Genomic DNA, 16,408 nt, shown 5'->3' on the forward strand with positions numbered 1-16,408 from the left:
TCAATTAATTATATTAAATAAAACTCTCACAAATAAATGACCTTCTTCCTATTAAGACAACAATTAAATAAAAATTAATTGCATAAACCCGGTTGCCCCCGCTGAGGTTTGAACCTGAGTCCTCTTCAACAAATAAACAATGTTGTCGAGATCTTAGCGTTCTAAGCCACTGCCAATCTATTAAACTTCCGAACTGGAAGGCATTACATTTCATGAAGAAAAAAATGTTCGATTGTATATGTGTGTGTATTGAAGAAGGGTTCTATGAAAACCAGAGCCTCTAGGCTAATCTTTTGCAATGCGAATAAACAACTAGTCCGATTGCAGCTTCATAATCTCAAACCATCCTGTCGAGTTTGTCAAAAGTTTTTGTTATCTGGTTAGCATGATGTCGATTGACAACGGTGTAGACGACGATATTGACAACCGGCTGAAAAAAGCCAGGTCAGCATTTGGCCGCTTAAACAAAATCTGGAGAGCAACACAAATATCCCAGAATACCAAATTAAAAATATTCAAATCGTGCGTGAAGTCAACACTTTTTTATCGCAGTGAAACATGGCTCATATCAAAAGCTTTAGCCCAAAAAGAAATCATCAACAAATGTCTCTGAATAATCTGTGGCATACCAAAACTATTTCAAACATTTCAAACATAGATTTACATACCAGGATGAGAGAATAATCTATTACAAAGCAAATCGCTAGACGAAAGTGGAAATGGATTGGGCACACTTTAATAAAATTGGTCACCAGTATTTCTCGTGCGGCTCTAGAATGGAACCCTCAAGGATCTCGACGTCCAGGACGTCCAAAGAACACATGGCGCAGAAAAATCCAAAATGATATATCAAGAATTAATAAATTAATCAATGATGTAAAAACAATATGTATCGATAAAATAAGATATAATTGTCTGTAGAAGCCCTATGCTCCCAAGAGGAACAATAAAGGAAAAATAGGGACGGAATGGCCTTGCCAAAAGCCTTACTGAATACAAGGTTTCGTGAACAATTTTAAATGTTTTGCACATTGTGATCAGAAGAGGGCGCCATTCTTAAATAACGGTTCGGTAATACCCTATAGATTCTGAAACTACAATGTTCACAGATAAGAAAAATCGAAAAACAAAAAAATCGCCGGAGGGATTTTTAAATAAATCGCGGTCAAAGTTCACATTTTCACGATTTTGCTTGGAATCCGCAAAGTCATATCGAAATGGAATTAGAGAACATTTTGTAGCAGTGAAAATTCTCTACAAAATTGACCTAAATCGTATTTCGTAGGTTTTACCATTTTTCAGATATAGAAGTTCAAATTGGGACAATGCACTGACTATGTCGCCCCCTTATAAAACAATGTCATGCAGGATACATCTTAAGTAATTTTAACTGAAAACCGCATACACCTGGGAAGTTTTTGTATCGAAATGGGAATAACGAAAATGTAGAAGTGAAAATCCTCTACAACATTTGTTTAGTCACATTTCGATAGGACTTGCCGTTTCCAAGCACAATCCTGAAAACCTAAAATAAACCTAACAAGTAACAATAGTATCAGTCGGCTTTACCGACAGAGATATACCCTCAGCCTGTATATATTGAAACATTTTTTTTAACATTTTTAAAAATGTTGGGGGTTTGAACCGACAAAAATGTTAATTAGGATTAAAGATCAAAATTTTTGCGGAGGAGATACTAAAAGGAATGGAAATACATTGGCCATTATTGAAGTGGATCTAAAGCTACTACGTATGGTGTCATAGGGGGGTTTTTACACCCTTCGGGCTGTTTGCTCAAGAAGTATGGACTTGCACCTGAAAAAACTTTTACCATCGTAATTGAGGCAGCGAATGCATGTTGTTTCAACAAAAATCAAAGTTATTCGATAGCACGTCTTAAAGTGAACTTATCCGAAATTTTGTGTGGGGGGTACCGGATGGAGTGAACAAATATAGTCCATATTTGAACCTGATCTATATCTAACAGATATATTAGGATTTGTAAAGTATGGACCAATTCGGCCATTCGCTCCAAGAATTACCGTACGAACAAATTGTCCGAACATTTTTGAACTTTTGTGGGGGAGGTACCTGAAGGAGTGGACCGATATGGCTTATCTTCGAACTTAAACTATCTTTCGACAAAATATTTCGAAGGCCAAATTTTGGTCCGAATCGGCAGATCGTTCGAGAGTTATCTTGCGCTCCAACCACCTTACACGGTGTCATAGGGGTCTTTTGCAACTTTCATACTATTTTCTCAGGAAGTATGGACTTGCGCCTTATGAAACTTGTACCGTCGGATAAGGGACAGCGAATACAAGTTGCTACAACAAAAATCAAATCGATTCGAGAGCAGGTCCTAAACTGAACTTTTCCGAAATTTTGTGTGGGAGGTACCCAAAGGAGTGGACCGATTAAGTCCATATTTAAACTTCAAGTCCGGTAGAACCTTCACGATGTTTAAAGTGTGGGCCAAATCGGTTACTCCCTTCAAGAGTTATCGTGCTCACAAATTTTCCGAACATTTTCGAACTTTTGTGGGGGAAGTACCGGAAGGAGTGAACCGATATAACCCATCTTCGAACTTAAACTAAGTTTGGGCAAAATATTACGAAAGCCAAATTTTGAACCGAATCGGTTGCTCCGTTCGAGAGTTATCGTGCGCACCAGCCAGACAGACAGACGGACAAAAAGACAGACAGACGGACGGACATGGATAAATCAACTCCAAATTGTCTGAAACACATTTCGTCCAAACATACTTGGGGTCTTAAACCATTATTTCGATGAGGCACATTTTGCCCGTATGAAAGTGTATATACCGAGGGTATATACATGCTAAGGGTATAAAAATCACCGGAGCGCCTTTTAAACAAAGTTCAAAGTTCACATTTGTAGGTTTTCATGATTTTTCTGGGAAACCGCAATTTTTATTGAAATGGTATTAGAGCAAATGTCGTAGCTGTGAAAATTCTCTACAAGATTGACCTTTATGATGTTTTCGTAGGTTTAACCATTTTTAGATATAGAAGTTTAAATTTTGACAATTTACTGACTGTCTCCTTATAAAACAAGGTCATGACTGCAATTTCCCAACTTAAACTTATATATGTATCTCAAAAATAGTACACCCTAGGAAAAAATTATGAAACACAATCTTATAGAGAATTTTCACAGCTATAAGATTTTTTCTAGTCTCATTCCGATAACACTTACCGTTTTCAAACAAATCATGAAAACCTAACAAAAAAACCTGAAAATGTGACCTGAACTTCTATATCTCAAAAATGGTAATACCTACGAAACATTATAAAGGACAATTTTTTAGAGAATTTTCACAGATACAAAATTTTCTTTAGCCCCATTTCGACAGGACTTGCGGTTTTCAAGCAAAATCGCGAGAACCAAAAATAAACCTAAAAATGCGAACTTTGTCCGCGATTATTTAAAAATCCCTCCAGCGATTTTTTCTTGTTTTTGGATTTTTCTCATCTATGAACATTGCTGTTTCAGAATCCGCAAAAACTTTCCGTTTTTTACTTAAAGTTAGTACATGACATTGTTTTATAAGGCGGCAATGCAGTCAGTGCATTATCCCAATTTGAACTTCTATATCTCAAAAATGATAAAACCTATGAACTTATCAGAAAGGTCAGTCTTGTAGAGAACTTTCACAGCTGCAATATTTTCTCTAATCCCATTTCGAAAGGACTTGCTAAGCAAAATTGTGAAAACCTAAAAAACCCATAAAAATGGCATCTTGAATCGCGATTTATTTAAAAAGCGCTCCGGCGATTTTTTTTTTGTTTATTGGTTTTTCTCATCTATGAACATTGTCGTTTTAGAATCCGCAACAACAGGTGTAAGCACCTTCCATTTAAAGTTGGTTCGATTACAAAACAATTTCTCTACAAATATATATCATTTTGGACCGCGGGATATTTCTGAACATTTTCTGAAAATTGCATGAAATTAGGTTCAGTAGTTTTGGAAAAATAATGTATCGAAAAGAGTGGGCGTGGTCATCAGTTTTCAAGATATAACAAATATAACAAACAAAGTGGGCGTGGTCCGGTATTTTGGATCCAAATATGTACTTAGGGTACACGCAACCCCACTGCCTCTCAAAATGTATGCTGAAATCGATATAATTATAAGTTTGGCTTATACATATAGTGTTTAAAAGAAAGGCGTGGGGAAGGTACCCCACCTCTTCCAAAATTCATAAAATATACATAACAACGGCAAACATTGAGCTTTTGCTGCAAATTTGATGGAAATCGGTTCAGTAGTATTGGAAATATAACATATTTAAAAAAACAGGCATGATCGGGTCTTTAGGCGCCGCAGAAGTACCTAGATTGTAGAATAATCCGTAAATTTTTAAACCGTAAATTTTTTTCCGACAAATTACGAAAACGTGAAAACCAACCCTTAACCTCGCCCTTGATGCAAATTATATAAAAAAGCGGTTACATAACGGATCCTTGTGGTTTGTTTATAAAGATCCATGCTACAAAATGTCGCAATCATAATAGAAAAGTTTTGAAAACATAATGCAGAAATTTTTAATTTATGCTAATTGCAATGCTGTACGGGATCTTGAAGTTTTTGTGCTACCCTTGGTTAAAAATTAGTGTAATACATCGAAATATTGGCTGGAAAGCCTATTTCTAAATGCCTGTGATATTTGTTTTAATATACATTTTAATTTGTTGCCGGAATATGTATGTATACAACAAATTCCGTGAAAAATCTAGTCAGTAGGGGAAGCCGTGTAGGGTATCACATGGTCGGCCCTGTCCGACTATAGCCATCTTTTACTTGTTTTTTTTTTTTTTTTGTTATTGAACCATCAGTGAGTAATTTGATTTTTGATTCTTTGAAAAAAGTCCCCAGGCCCTGGGTACCGTAGGGCCTACGGTCCTGGTCACTAATGGGAGCTAACCTTTGTTAACTTTTAGTTCCATAACAACATTTACGATGTGTATAGACAGTTTTCCCATAATAATTAATTTCCCTTTTATTTATTTACAGGTAATTATTTATGGAGAAACAATTTCCGTTCAGATGCCAATTTTCAGCAGATGTTTGACTATGACGGCAACTTAACATGTGGTAAGTTCACAACTTGAAAAATAAGCAGACAATTGGAGCTGTGACAATTAAAATAAATCGCCCAACAATAGTAGCGACTAATGGATACTTAAATTATGTCAGATTTTTCTCTTTTTTTTGCGCTATGCGAGTGTCATTGTTTTATTGATAAATAAAAAGCAATGCCACAAAATCCCATAAAATTCCCCCCAAACAACAAAAACAAACAACGACGATGAACGCATTGCATTCGTAATGATTTACAATCATATAAAATTCCAATGACGCCAATAGCCACCGCCAGTGATCGGCTGACTAAAATGATTATCATTGTTGCCGTTTCAAATTGGAAATTTTTCTACCAAACTTTTTTTTATATATCAAGAACAGTTAATATATCAAGGGACAGACATTTTTGAGTTATAAGAAAATGGAAAGAAAGTTTTATTCTTATATATTCCTTCACGGGCGATGATCGTTTTTTTTTGGGATATTGTTAATTTAAACTTTATTATCGTAGGATTTTTTATTACAACAGAGAAACTTCGAGAAGTTCCTTGCATTTTAACATAAATCATTTCTAACCATTTTTGCCCCAACACATAGATAATAATGGCAACTTTTATGATTACCTTTTCTCTTCCTTTCAATCTGTTTTCATTTGCCCGTAGATAGATGGAACAGATTCTAGATATGAGGACCATTGTGATGTCGGCTTTTTTTCCTCTGAAATGAAAACAAACAATCAACAACCAAACCAAAACGGACATATCCGCCGTTTGTTCGTTTGTTGTATGCTTCGTTTCATTTTCCTTGTTTCCCCCACGTTCACTCCCTGTTCCTCATCTACTCATGATCCAGCTTTACTGCCCACAAAATAAAACAAATTGAATTTAATTGACTGCAAAAACTATGAAAAACTGCACTGAACATTTGTGTTGCAGCAGGCCGCAGTAGTAGCCTTTGTAGTTTTTAAAATAGTTGCAGTGGCAGTTGTATTTCTATTCGGAGGCATTTGTAACTGCAATTTTTCGACGCCACAAATAATTTGAACGTCGCTACCCCTCCCTCTCATTGTGAAGGCAAATTTATACAATTTAGTTAGACTTGGCAAATATAACACTTGTATGAGAGAACGAGCGTAACATAACCGACCGTCCGTCCGTCTGCCTAGCCAGCGAGTCTAATAGACGGACATTTCTATTTTTATGTTGAATATTTTATTGAATTTGTATGAAGCAAACAACAACAAAAAGCAACACCACTAACAACAAAAGATTTATCGTATCACAAGCGTTGAAACGGCTGAAATATTTAGAGCAATAACAAATCACTTGAATAATGAATGGATAATATGTAAACAACTGTTGTTTATGGGCAATTATGTGGTCGAATGGACACAGTAGTTGTTGTGTGGTTTAAACATTTGTAGTGGATACAAAAATTAAATTTTTTTGGAACTAAGATATTTAGTTCGACCAGTTAATCCAAAAAAAATGGAAGGAATGCTGAATATTCCATTACAAAGTAATGTTAACAAGCTAAATTTTGCATTACCAGTAGGCTCAAAAATAATGGTTTACTCCCTTAAAATTTTACAAGCATAACCTACTTATTTTACTCCTTCCAAATTAATGGGCCACGGAGAGTTGTGAGTACCGTAAAAAATCCATGTAACCATTTTAACAACTCCTAATGTTGGCTACAAATCGCAAGTTCAATCCTAGCAACGAACAAAATAATAATGTGGAGCGTAATTTCACCGTAACATTTCTAAATGTTAAACATATCGCTCATTTACTCAAAGAGTTGCATAAACCAAGAAATGCGTTTTCTGAGTTATTATTATTATTTTTTCTACGACTCATATTTTATCAGGTGTCAGATTTTCATGTTGATATCTCTAAAACTCAAGAAGTTACAGCTCATTTACTACGACTTTAGCACAATTCAGCAAAAATGTACTTTGAGTTTTTGAAGTACTAAAAAACTTCAAATCATATTTGCCCTTGCACAGAAATTTAGCTATGATATCTGGCTAGCTATTAACAAAACATGGCCCAAGTAGTTATTTCAATTTTTGTGTAATAATCTTTTTTGAATTTTTTGAGATGTGTCACTCATTGAGTAAATGAGCGATATGTTTTCAGCTTATGTATCGACACTTTTTCAAAAAGTGGTTTTTGATTTCTTTTATTTTTTGCTGTGGTGATACCGCTCATCGACAAAACGATTCAGATATTTTTTTGACTAACAGTTCCGGAGACATTGAAAAAGTCGAATTCTGTCAAAACAAGTAAAAAAGTATCAGTCGGCTTGGCCGACAGAGATATACCCTCAGCCTGTGTATATTGAAACGATTTTTTCCCAAAAAACGTTTGTACGAGTATATAGGGTTTTTTAAAAATTTCGGCGTATAAACCAACAAAAATGTTGATTAGGATTAAAGAGCAAACGTTTTGCGGAGGAGATACTTAAAGGAATGGATCGACATTGACCATTATCGAAGTGGATCTCCAGCCACTACATATGGTGCCATAGGGGGTTTTTACACCCTTCGGGCTGTTTGCTCATGAAGTGTGGACTTGCCCCTGAAAAAACTTTTACCATCGTAATTGAGGCAGTTAATACACGTTGCTTCAACAAAAATCAAAGTGATTCGATAGCAGGTCTTGAAGTGAACTTATCCGAAATTTTGTGTGGGAGGTACCGGATGGAGTGGATAAATATAGTCCATATTTGAACCTGATATATATCTGGTAGATATATTAGGATGTGTAAAGTATGGACCAATTCGGCTACTCCCTTCAAGAGTTAACGTACGAAAAACTTTTACGAACATTTTTGAACTTTTGTGGGGGAGGTACCTGAAGAAGGTGACCGATATGGCTTATCTGCGAACTTGAAATATGTTTGGACAAAATATTACTAAGGCCAAATTTTGGACCCAATCGGCAGATCCGTTCGAGAGTTATCTTGCGCTCCAACCACCTCACACGGGGGGTTTTGTGCAACTTTCAGGCTATTTTCTCAGGAAGTATGGACTTGCGCCTGATGAAACTTGTAACGTCGTATGGGGGGCAATGAATGTAAGTTGCTGCAACAAAAATCAAAGCGATTCGAGAGCAGGTCCTAAACTGAACTTATCCGAAATTTTGTGTGGGAGGTACCCGAAAAAGTGGACCGATTGAGTCCATATTGGAACCTCATCTAAGTCTGGTAGACATTTCACGATTTGCAAAGTATGGACCAAATCAGTTACTTCCTTCAAGAGTTATCGTACATACAAATTTTCCGAACATTTTCGAAGTTTTGTGGGGCAGATACCAGAAGGATTGGACCGTATAACCCATCTTCGAACTTAATCTAAGTTCGGACCAAATATTACGGAAGCCAAATTTTGGACCGGATCGGTTGATCCGTTCGAGAGTTATCGTGCGATCCAGCCAGACAGACAGACGGACGAACATTGTTCAATTGACTCCAAATTGTCTGAACCACATTTCGTCCAAACATACTTGGGGTCTAAAACCATTATTTCAATGAGGCACATTTTGCCCGTATGAAAGTGTATGTATATACCCTCGTATGCTGAGGGTATAAACATATGAAATACTACTCATAAGGGAGAGAAGTCTCCCTTGTCCCATCTGGGATGTTTGTGGAACAATTATATATAATGTCTTTAATAATGGTCCAAATAGAAAAAATCTATTTTTTGTATTATTTATTTTTTTATCAGCTATCTAATAAAAAATAAAAAAAAAAATTTGCACAGTGGGCTTGGATGCAATTTTCTCGATTAAATATTTAAAATTTTAAAATCGATTTTCTTGAATTTTTTTTGTATTAAACTACGATTAATTACAAAACTTTTAAAAGTCCTATTTGGTAGTGTTTAAAAATGATCTGCTGCGATAGATGGGGGATGTACTCCGATGACTGCATTCACACAATAATTGCTTATGGCATTGGTAACTGAGACCGTGTGAATGGTGTTCAAACCTGTCTGATATGCCTGTTGATCTAGAGGTTCTCTCCTATATTGCTGGACCTCCGTCTCTAGAGAATGAATATCATTCCTGATATGTCTGGGTGTATCGGTGGCCAACAGATGATGATTGGGATGGATCTCACGGTAACACCCGAGCAAGTACTGCAATGATAGCATCTCATTATGTTGCCGTACTGGAAGAATCTTTGCCTCCTCATGTAGATGGTCCTCTGTAGATTTGAGGATGCACCCTGTTGCTGTTCTCAGGGCGGCGTTCTGACAAAACTGAATCTTATCCCACTGCGTGTCACATAAATTCGGGAACCAAACTGGCGCCGCATAGCTTTAAATTTATCGCAGATAGCTGTGGCATGCGAGGACGACGTGAAAGTGGTGTCGAATGTGTCCCCTAGAATTTTAGGGCAATACCGGATCGGGCGGAATATAGGAAAGGTAGAGGTTATACAGTTCCGGAGATATCACCCCTCCTTGGGGAACTCCCTGTTTCACTCTACGGGGCTTGGATTTCTTGTTCCTGAATTCCACATACGACTGGCGACCACACATATAGTTGATTATCCAACGTTTCAGACTTGGCCGGAGGGTTGTCTGCTCGATGTCCTCGAATAGCGTGGAGTGCTTGAGAGTATCAAAGGCTTTTGATAAGTCAAGCGCCACCATCACTGTTCTATCACACGGCCGCTCCTGGTTGAGTCCTCCACAAATATGCGTGGAGATGGCGAGCAGCGCTGTTGTCATGCCGTGCTGCTTACGGAATCCTTGCTGATGATCGGCAGCTTGATAGCTATTTCTAATGCTGGGGAGGACTAAGGCCTCAAGGGTCTTCGTTACAGGTGACAAAAGCGTAATCGGCCTGTACGATTCACCTTTGCTGGCATCCTTGCCTGGCTTCAGTAGCGGGACCACCCTGCTCATTTTCCAGACTTCGGGAAATCGGCCAAGTTTTCAATATAGCTCCCATAATGTGTTCGTCCGATACGAGGTATTGGATGCATCAAACACGCTATATCTGCCCGCTTTCGATGAAATTTGAAAGGGGTAACGGAATTCGGTCTAGGAATAATTTTACCAAGTTATATTGAAATTGGTTGAGATTTGTATATAGTTTCCATATATATTTTCTGCCGATCGGAGGTATCATAGGTGCTAAACACGCTATATCAGTAAAATTTTGGAGAAAGGTACATTCAGTACCTAAGGAAACAATAATTATTCCATATTTTACATTATCACAGCGACTCTGTCCGACTTTGATCCTTTCCTTACTGGCTAAAATTAGGAATATGTTCATAAGGTATCTCCAGTCCATCACTCCAGTTAAGATTTTTGTTGAACTTCTACTCGGCGATAAAAAAATATTCTATATCATATAAGCTGAACATTTACATGAGATAAACTGTCTTGTCTCTTTGGATGTGTTCGTGGGATAGAAGGACGAACAGAAGGATGGAACTGTCGGTTGGCAATATATTTACTACAATCCTTTGAGGCAATGATAACGTATAATTCCCATACAAACACTGGAATATATGTTAAGTGCATTAACCCACACCAAAAAACATAGTAACTATACGTTATCAATTCCTACCATCAACTAAAGGAAAATACATAAACATAATGAAGGAAAATTATTTTAAATTGCTTCATGTTGAAACTATTACCATTATTAAAGTTGAGTTTCCACCACTTAGTCTGGCTGCCAAAAAGTTTGTAATAAATTCAAATTGATTTGAGACCATTAACCCTTAGGTCACTGGAATCGATACTTAAAGGTTTATATAAATGACCTTAATTGAGTTCAAAGCGATTAAATTCACTATGTCATATCTGTATCTCAGAATGTGACTTAACGAAGTTCGTACATAGATTTTAGTAGCGACTCTAGTGATTCTAGGGTTAATAGAGGCCAATAGCAAAAGTCTATTAACTTTTATTCTACAAACCGATAACATAGACTTTCGCCAAAAAGTTAATAGAATAGAGTTAAGAAAATTGTTTTCAAAAAGTTTCATAAACCACAAGATTACGTGATTCTTAAAAGAAATGTTGAAAACATACTCCCTTCCTCTAAGGAAATTAAATCAATTACACTTTTGTTTGAGTTGAATTGTTTTCTTACAACAAATAAACAATGGAATAATAGTGCAAATGGTCAGTTGGGTTTTGAAATAGGAAACCGTTTTATTTTTGGCACAAAGAATTTAACAAAGATATATAGTTTATATAACAAAACAAAAAAACAACCGGATGATATATAATTTTATAGCAATTACCCAAAGACAATAAATGTAGACTGAAAGTGTTTTACCAAACTAAAAAAGCAAAACTTAAAACTATAATCCAAACAAATAAAACCAAATGATTGATGATGACAGTCCATTTTTGTTTCATTCATTTGGCACGAGGAGAGTAAACTTTTATTTACCAAGTTTTACAACAATGGTTACAACAAACACAACGAACTTTTGTTGGATAGTTTCCATTTGTGTTTGTGCTGTTTTTTCTCTTATGGACAAATTTAGTATCCTGTTTAGAAATAAACACCAACATAAACATTTCATATTCAATCCCAGTAACTAAAAAAATGAGAAAAAAATAAACATATATTTGTTTAAATCCTTTTGTGAAAAATAAACTATAAAAGAAGAATAACAATTGGTTTTGAACAATAGCTAGAGAGTTAAGCCAATGGAAATTACATTTTCATATAAGCATTAAAATGGATTTTTGTTAGGGTGGGCAGATTGTTTGTAACGCCAGTGCAAACTATTTTGCAAGCGAGATTCCAAAATAAGGATACTCATGCATTCACTTCTATCTCTGGCTGAAAGGCATGCCAAAAATCTAGATTTCTCGCTTTTGCAGCAAGTTCCATAGATTCGAACTGCACACCCTATTATCTTGCAACTAAATGTGTATATTCACATGTAGTCAAGCATGCAATGAAAACTTTTTCCTATTCTCGCCGATACTCGGCCAACAATAAAACATTTACCCACACACACAAATACTCCTGTGGAGCAGAGGGCACATTGTCCAAAGTTCTTCCCATTTTGTGGGTGCCTGTATGTGGTGTGAGAGTTTTGGTTGAGGCTTTTAAACCATATGGTATTAAACAGAGTAACGGAAGTGTATTAAAACCGGATATAGCACACACAACATTCCATAGAGTGTAGTGTGAATAGGCAACTTTAACGTTAATTTTCAAATACACAGTCATCACTGTTGTAAAGTTTATTTTTCTGCGACTTAGTTTGAAACTGGGAGGGCAAAAAGTTAAATATATTTTACAAACTAAATTAAATTGACTAACTTTATCAGAAATTAAAGAAAACAACAATAACCGAATTTTAAAGTATTTATATAAGAACCAAAGAGTACTATGATGCTATTTGATCCCTATAACAGAATTTCTTGACTCCCAGCTGAGATTCGACTTCAAACCGCCTTAGAGTAATGTGCTACTTCAAATACTTACATAAAGTTTCTAGATATCTTCCTTTACTTTGGCGCTCCATCGTAGTGTTGGTCCTCATTGTTAACGGGATAATCTTTGTAATTTGATAAGTAAACCTCCGTTATTGTAATTTTTAAAAAATATTTTTTTTCAAAAAAAAAAAAACATTTTTAATATCCAGGGTTTCTTTAAATTCTCTAGTCCATTTTTTAATATTTGTTTTCAACAAAAAAAAAAAACTTAAAAACTTTTATATTAAAACCTTTCTTGAAATCCAAATTATTTTACAAAAATCCAATATTATTTTTCAAAACTTGTATTTCAAAGAATAATATTATTATTATAATATTTTAAATTACCAAGTTTTTTTTTGTTTAAATTTTAAAAAAGGAAAATATACACATTTTATAAATATTTTAAAATATTATTTGTAAGTAGTCAGGCTTAATCTCATATTTGTTGTTTTCAAATTTAAAAACAACAAGAGCTCGAGTCTTCATAAAATTGGGGAAGGGTTCTTTGTTTCAATACAAAGAACTAAGAGAACTGATGAGTCCAAGTGGCGTTGGACGAAACTAGTATTCTCTGCCATCCCCAAAAGTAATCAATTTTAACTACATCCCACTTGAAACTTGTTATTTTTAAATTTGAAAACAACAAATATGAGATTAAGCTTGACTACATACAAATAGTTAGTAAAACACACATCTCAACAAAACTGCCAAAGTGAATCTATTTTAAAATACTTCCGTATTTTCTAAAAAAATATGTTGTTTTTTTAAATCGAAGTATTTAAAAAACTCTACGTTTTAATAATATTTTTAACAAATCCATTTTTTTATTTATTTAAAAATACACCTTTTTCAAAAGGTTTGAAAACATGAAAAATGGTTTTTAATGCAAGTTTTGAAATTTTTTAATCCACGTTTTGAAAACAAAATGATTTATAAAACCACTTTTTATTTATTCTTAAATGTATGTATTCTTAATTCCCCTTTTTAAAAAATATCAAAAAATTTACGTTTCTTTAAATACTCTGAAAAATAACTTTTTAAAAATTCCCATATTCACGCTGTTTTTGAAATAGAAATTCTTTTACAAAAATCCAATATTTCAAAAATTGTATTTCAAAGAATAAACGTTTTTTCACAATATTTTAAATTACCAAGTTGTTTTTTTTAATGTGAAAAAACACCTAAAAATACACCTTATATTAATATTTTGAAATATTTCCGCATTATTAAAAAATATTTTGTTTTTTTTAAATCGAATTATTTGAAAATATATTTAAAATAATCTACATTTTAATAATATTTTTAACAAATCCGGGTTTTAAATTATTTAAAAAAAAAACCTTTTTCAAAAGTTTTGAAAAAAATGTTTTTTAATCCACGTTTTGAAATTTTTAAATCCACATTATGAAAGCAAAATGATTAAATGATTTAAATCCACATTTTTATATTAAAAATATATTATATATACATTATATTATAAATATAAAATATATTATTAAAAATATATTTTTAAAATATTATCAAAAAAATCCGCAATTTAAAAAAATCAAAGTTTTTATAAAAAAATATATTTTGTTTTTCAAAATAGTCAGGCTTAATCCCATAGTCGTTGTTTTAATATTTTATTAAAACAACTTTAATTTATTAGTGGGAAAAAAATTTGGCGATGTTTACCAAGGGGTAAGGCAGGGAATACTATAGTTTCAAAGAAATTCTCGATCAGAGAGTTTCTTTGCGCACGTATCTATTTGAGCTAGCAATTGACACTTGGGTATAAAAAGTTTCTTGTTGAAAAACAAGAAATAAGGGAACTGATGAAGATCTGTGGCGAGATCTGAAACTATAGTATTCCCTGCCTTACCCCTTGGTAAACATCGCCAAATTTTTTTCCCACTAATAAATTAAAGTTGTTTTAATAAAATATTAAAACAACGACTATGGGATTAAGCCTGACTATTTTGAAAAACAAAATAGAAGTCGTCATCCCAAACAAAAAACGCCAACCCTCCTAATAAAAAAATATACTTAAAAATCTAAGTCTTTTAAAAAAATATATTTAAAAAAAGCTCCAAACTTTTTTAAAAAATGTACTTAAAATAATGCGTTTTTTAAAAAAAAATATTCTTTAAAAATCCAGTTTTTTAAAATATTCTTTAAAAATCCACGTTAAAAAATACTCTTAAAAGATCGATTTTCCATATTTTTTTAAATCGCGTTGTATAAGGTTTTAAAAAAAAAACATTCTTTAAAAATTCACGTTTTTTCATTGATAGATTTCTGATTTTTATCAAATGTATTCTTTATTAAAAAAATCAATTTTTTAAAATATAATCCGTATAAAAATCCACACAATTTTAAATATTCTTTATAAATCCACGTTAAAAATGCTCTTAAAAAAACAATTTTCGAAATTTTTTAATTCGCGTTGTATGACAGAAAATCTTTCAAAAATTCACATATTTGAAAAATTTACATATTTTTTAAACTTCTTTTGTAAAAATTCTTTAAAAAGTCCACGGTTTTAAAAAAAAATATTCTTAAAAAATCCACGGTTTTTAAAAAACATTCTTTAAAAATTCACGTTTTTTTCATTGATAGATTTTTGATTTTTATAAAATATGTTCTTTATTAAAAAATACTTTTTTTAAATAATCCGTATAAAAAATCCAAATTTTCTAAAAAATATTCTTAATAAAAAATCCAAATTTTTTTAAAAAAAATATTCTTTATAAAAATCCACGTTTTTCTTGGCTACAAAAATTATTATTTAAAAAATCCACCTTGGTGTTGGTTGGAAAAATATTATTTAAAAATTCCAGGTTGGTTTTGGCTGAAAAAAATATTATATAAATTAAACAATCGAGGTTTTTTGAAAAAATATTTTAAAAAATATGGTTAAAAATCCATGTTCATAAAAAAAAACATAAAAATCCACGTTATAAAACACTTTTCAACGGTGGCAAAATACCCCTCAGTAATGTTGGCGACATTTCCTGAGTATTTCAGCCATGTAAAACTTCTTTACAAAAGTGGTGTCTTAGACACGCCGTTCGGACTCGGCGATAAACAGTAGGTCCCCATCATTGAGCTAATATGAATCGGAGTGCACTCATTGATATGAGAGAAGTCTCCCTTGTCCCTTATGGGATGTTTGTGGAACAATTATTATAATTATGGTACCATGGGGCGCCTTCGCCACTGTGGCGGCTACGCCATCGCCGATTTTCTCGCAAACTACAAATGATAGAAAAAATGCGTTAAAAACAAAATTGTGGGTTTAATGAAGACCTATCATCTCCCAAAAGTTGGCAGTTGTGTAATAGGTATGATAGCGGACGCATGCGGTTTTGTGTTTTCAGGGTATTGGGAAAAATAATTATGGTAGGTATTTTTTGTGATATCTTCTTTACCTTTTGTGATATCAAAAACTCATTTTATAGCGTTAGAAGACAACTAGTGAAGAATATAAATCCCAATAATTCGCATGAAAAAAGCAATGTGAATATATTAATATTATGAAATATGTAAGAGGTGGGGCGCCTACGCCCTGATAGGGGCGTGGTTTAATTAATGTTAGAAATTTGTCATGTTTAACTTAAATTCTTTATACCATATATATACCACACTATAATATGAAGTTAAAATCAAATAGCATCCTAAACGTATCTTGTTTTAGTTATATTATGATTTTTGTACCTAAATTCAAGGCACCTACTTCAATTAACCGCTAGAATCAGATACTTTTTGTGAATTTTAAAATAATTTGTAATTATTCAATAGAAAACATGTTCCTTTTTTGCATAATGTTGATTTTTAAGGAAG

At 33.5% G+C, this 16,408-nt stretch overlaps 1 protein-coding gene across 3 annotated transcripts in view; it reads left to right on the forward strand.

The window, feature by feature from the left end:
• The window catches only part of sba (six-banded), a 762,450-nt gene that overhangs the window by 663,185 nt on the left and 82,857 nt on the right, over positions 1–16,408 (forward strand). For 2 of the 3 annotated variants that reach the window (XM_073960711.1, XM_073960712.1), the window contains one exon: positions 5,041–5,121. The exons of the other annotated variant lie outside the window; for it this stretch is intronic. In XM_073960711.1, the coding sequence (XP_073816812.1) occupies positions 5,041–5,121 (81 nt within the window). The remainder of the gene's footprint in view (positions 1–5,040; positions 5,122–16,408) is intronic. 3 annotated transcript variants of the gene reach the window in all.

Source organism: Musca autumnalis, unplaced genomic scaffold (assembly GCF_047663935.1).
Source record: "Musca autumnalis isolate F117 unplaced genomic scaffold, ASM4766393v1 scaffold_1, whole genome shotgun sequence".
Classification (NCBI taxonomy): domain Eukaryota; kingdom Metazoa; phylum Arthropoda; class Insecta; order Diptera; family Muscidae; genus Musca; species Musca autumnalis.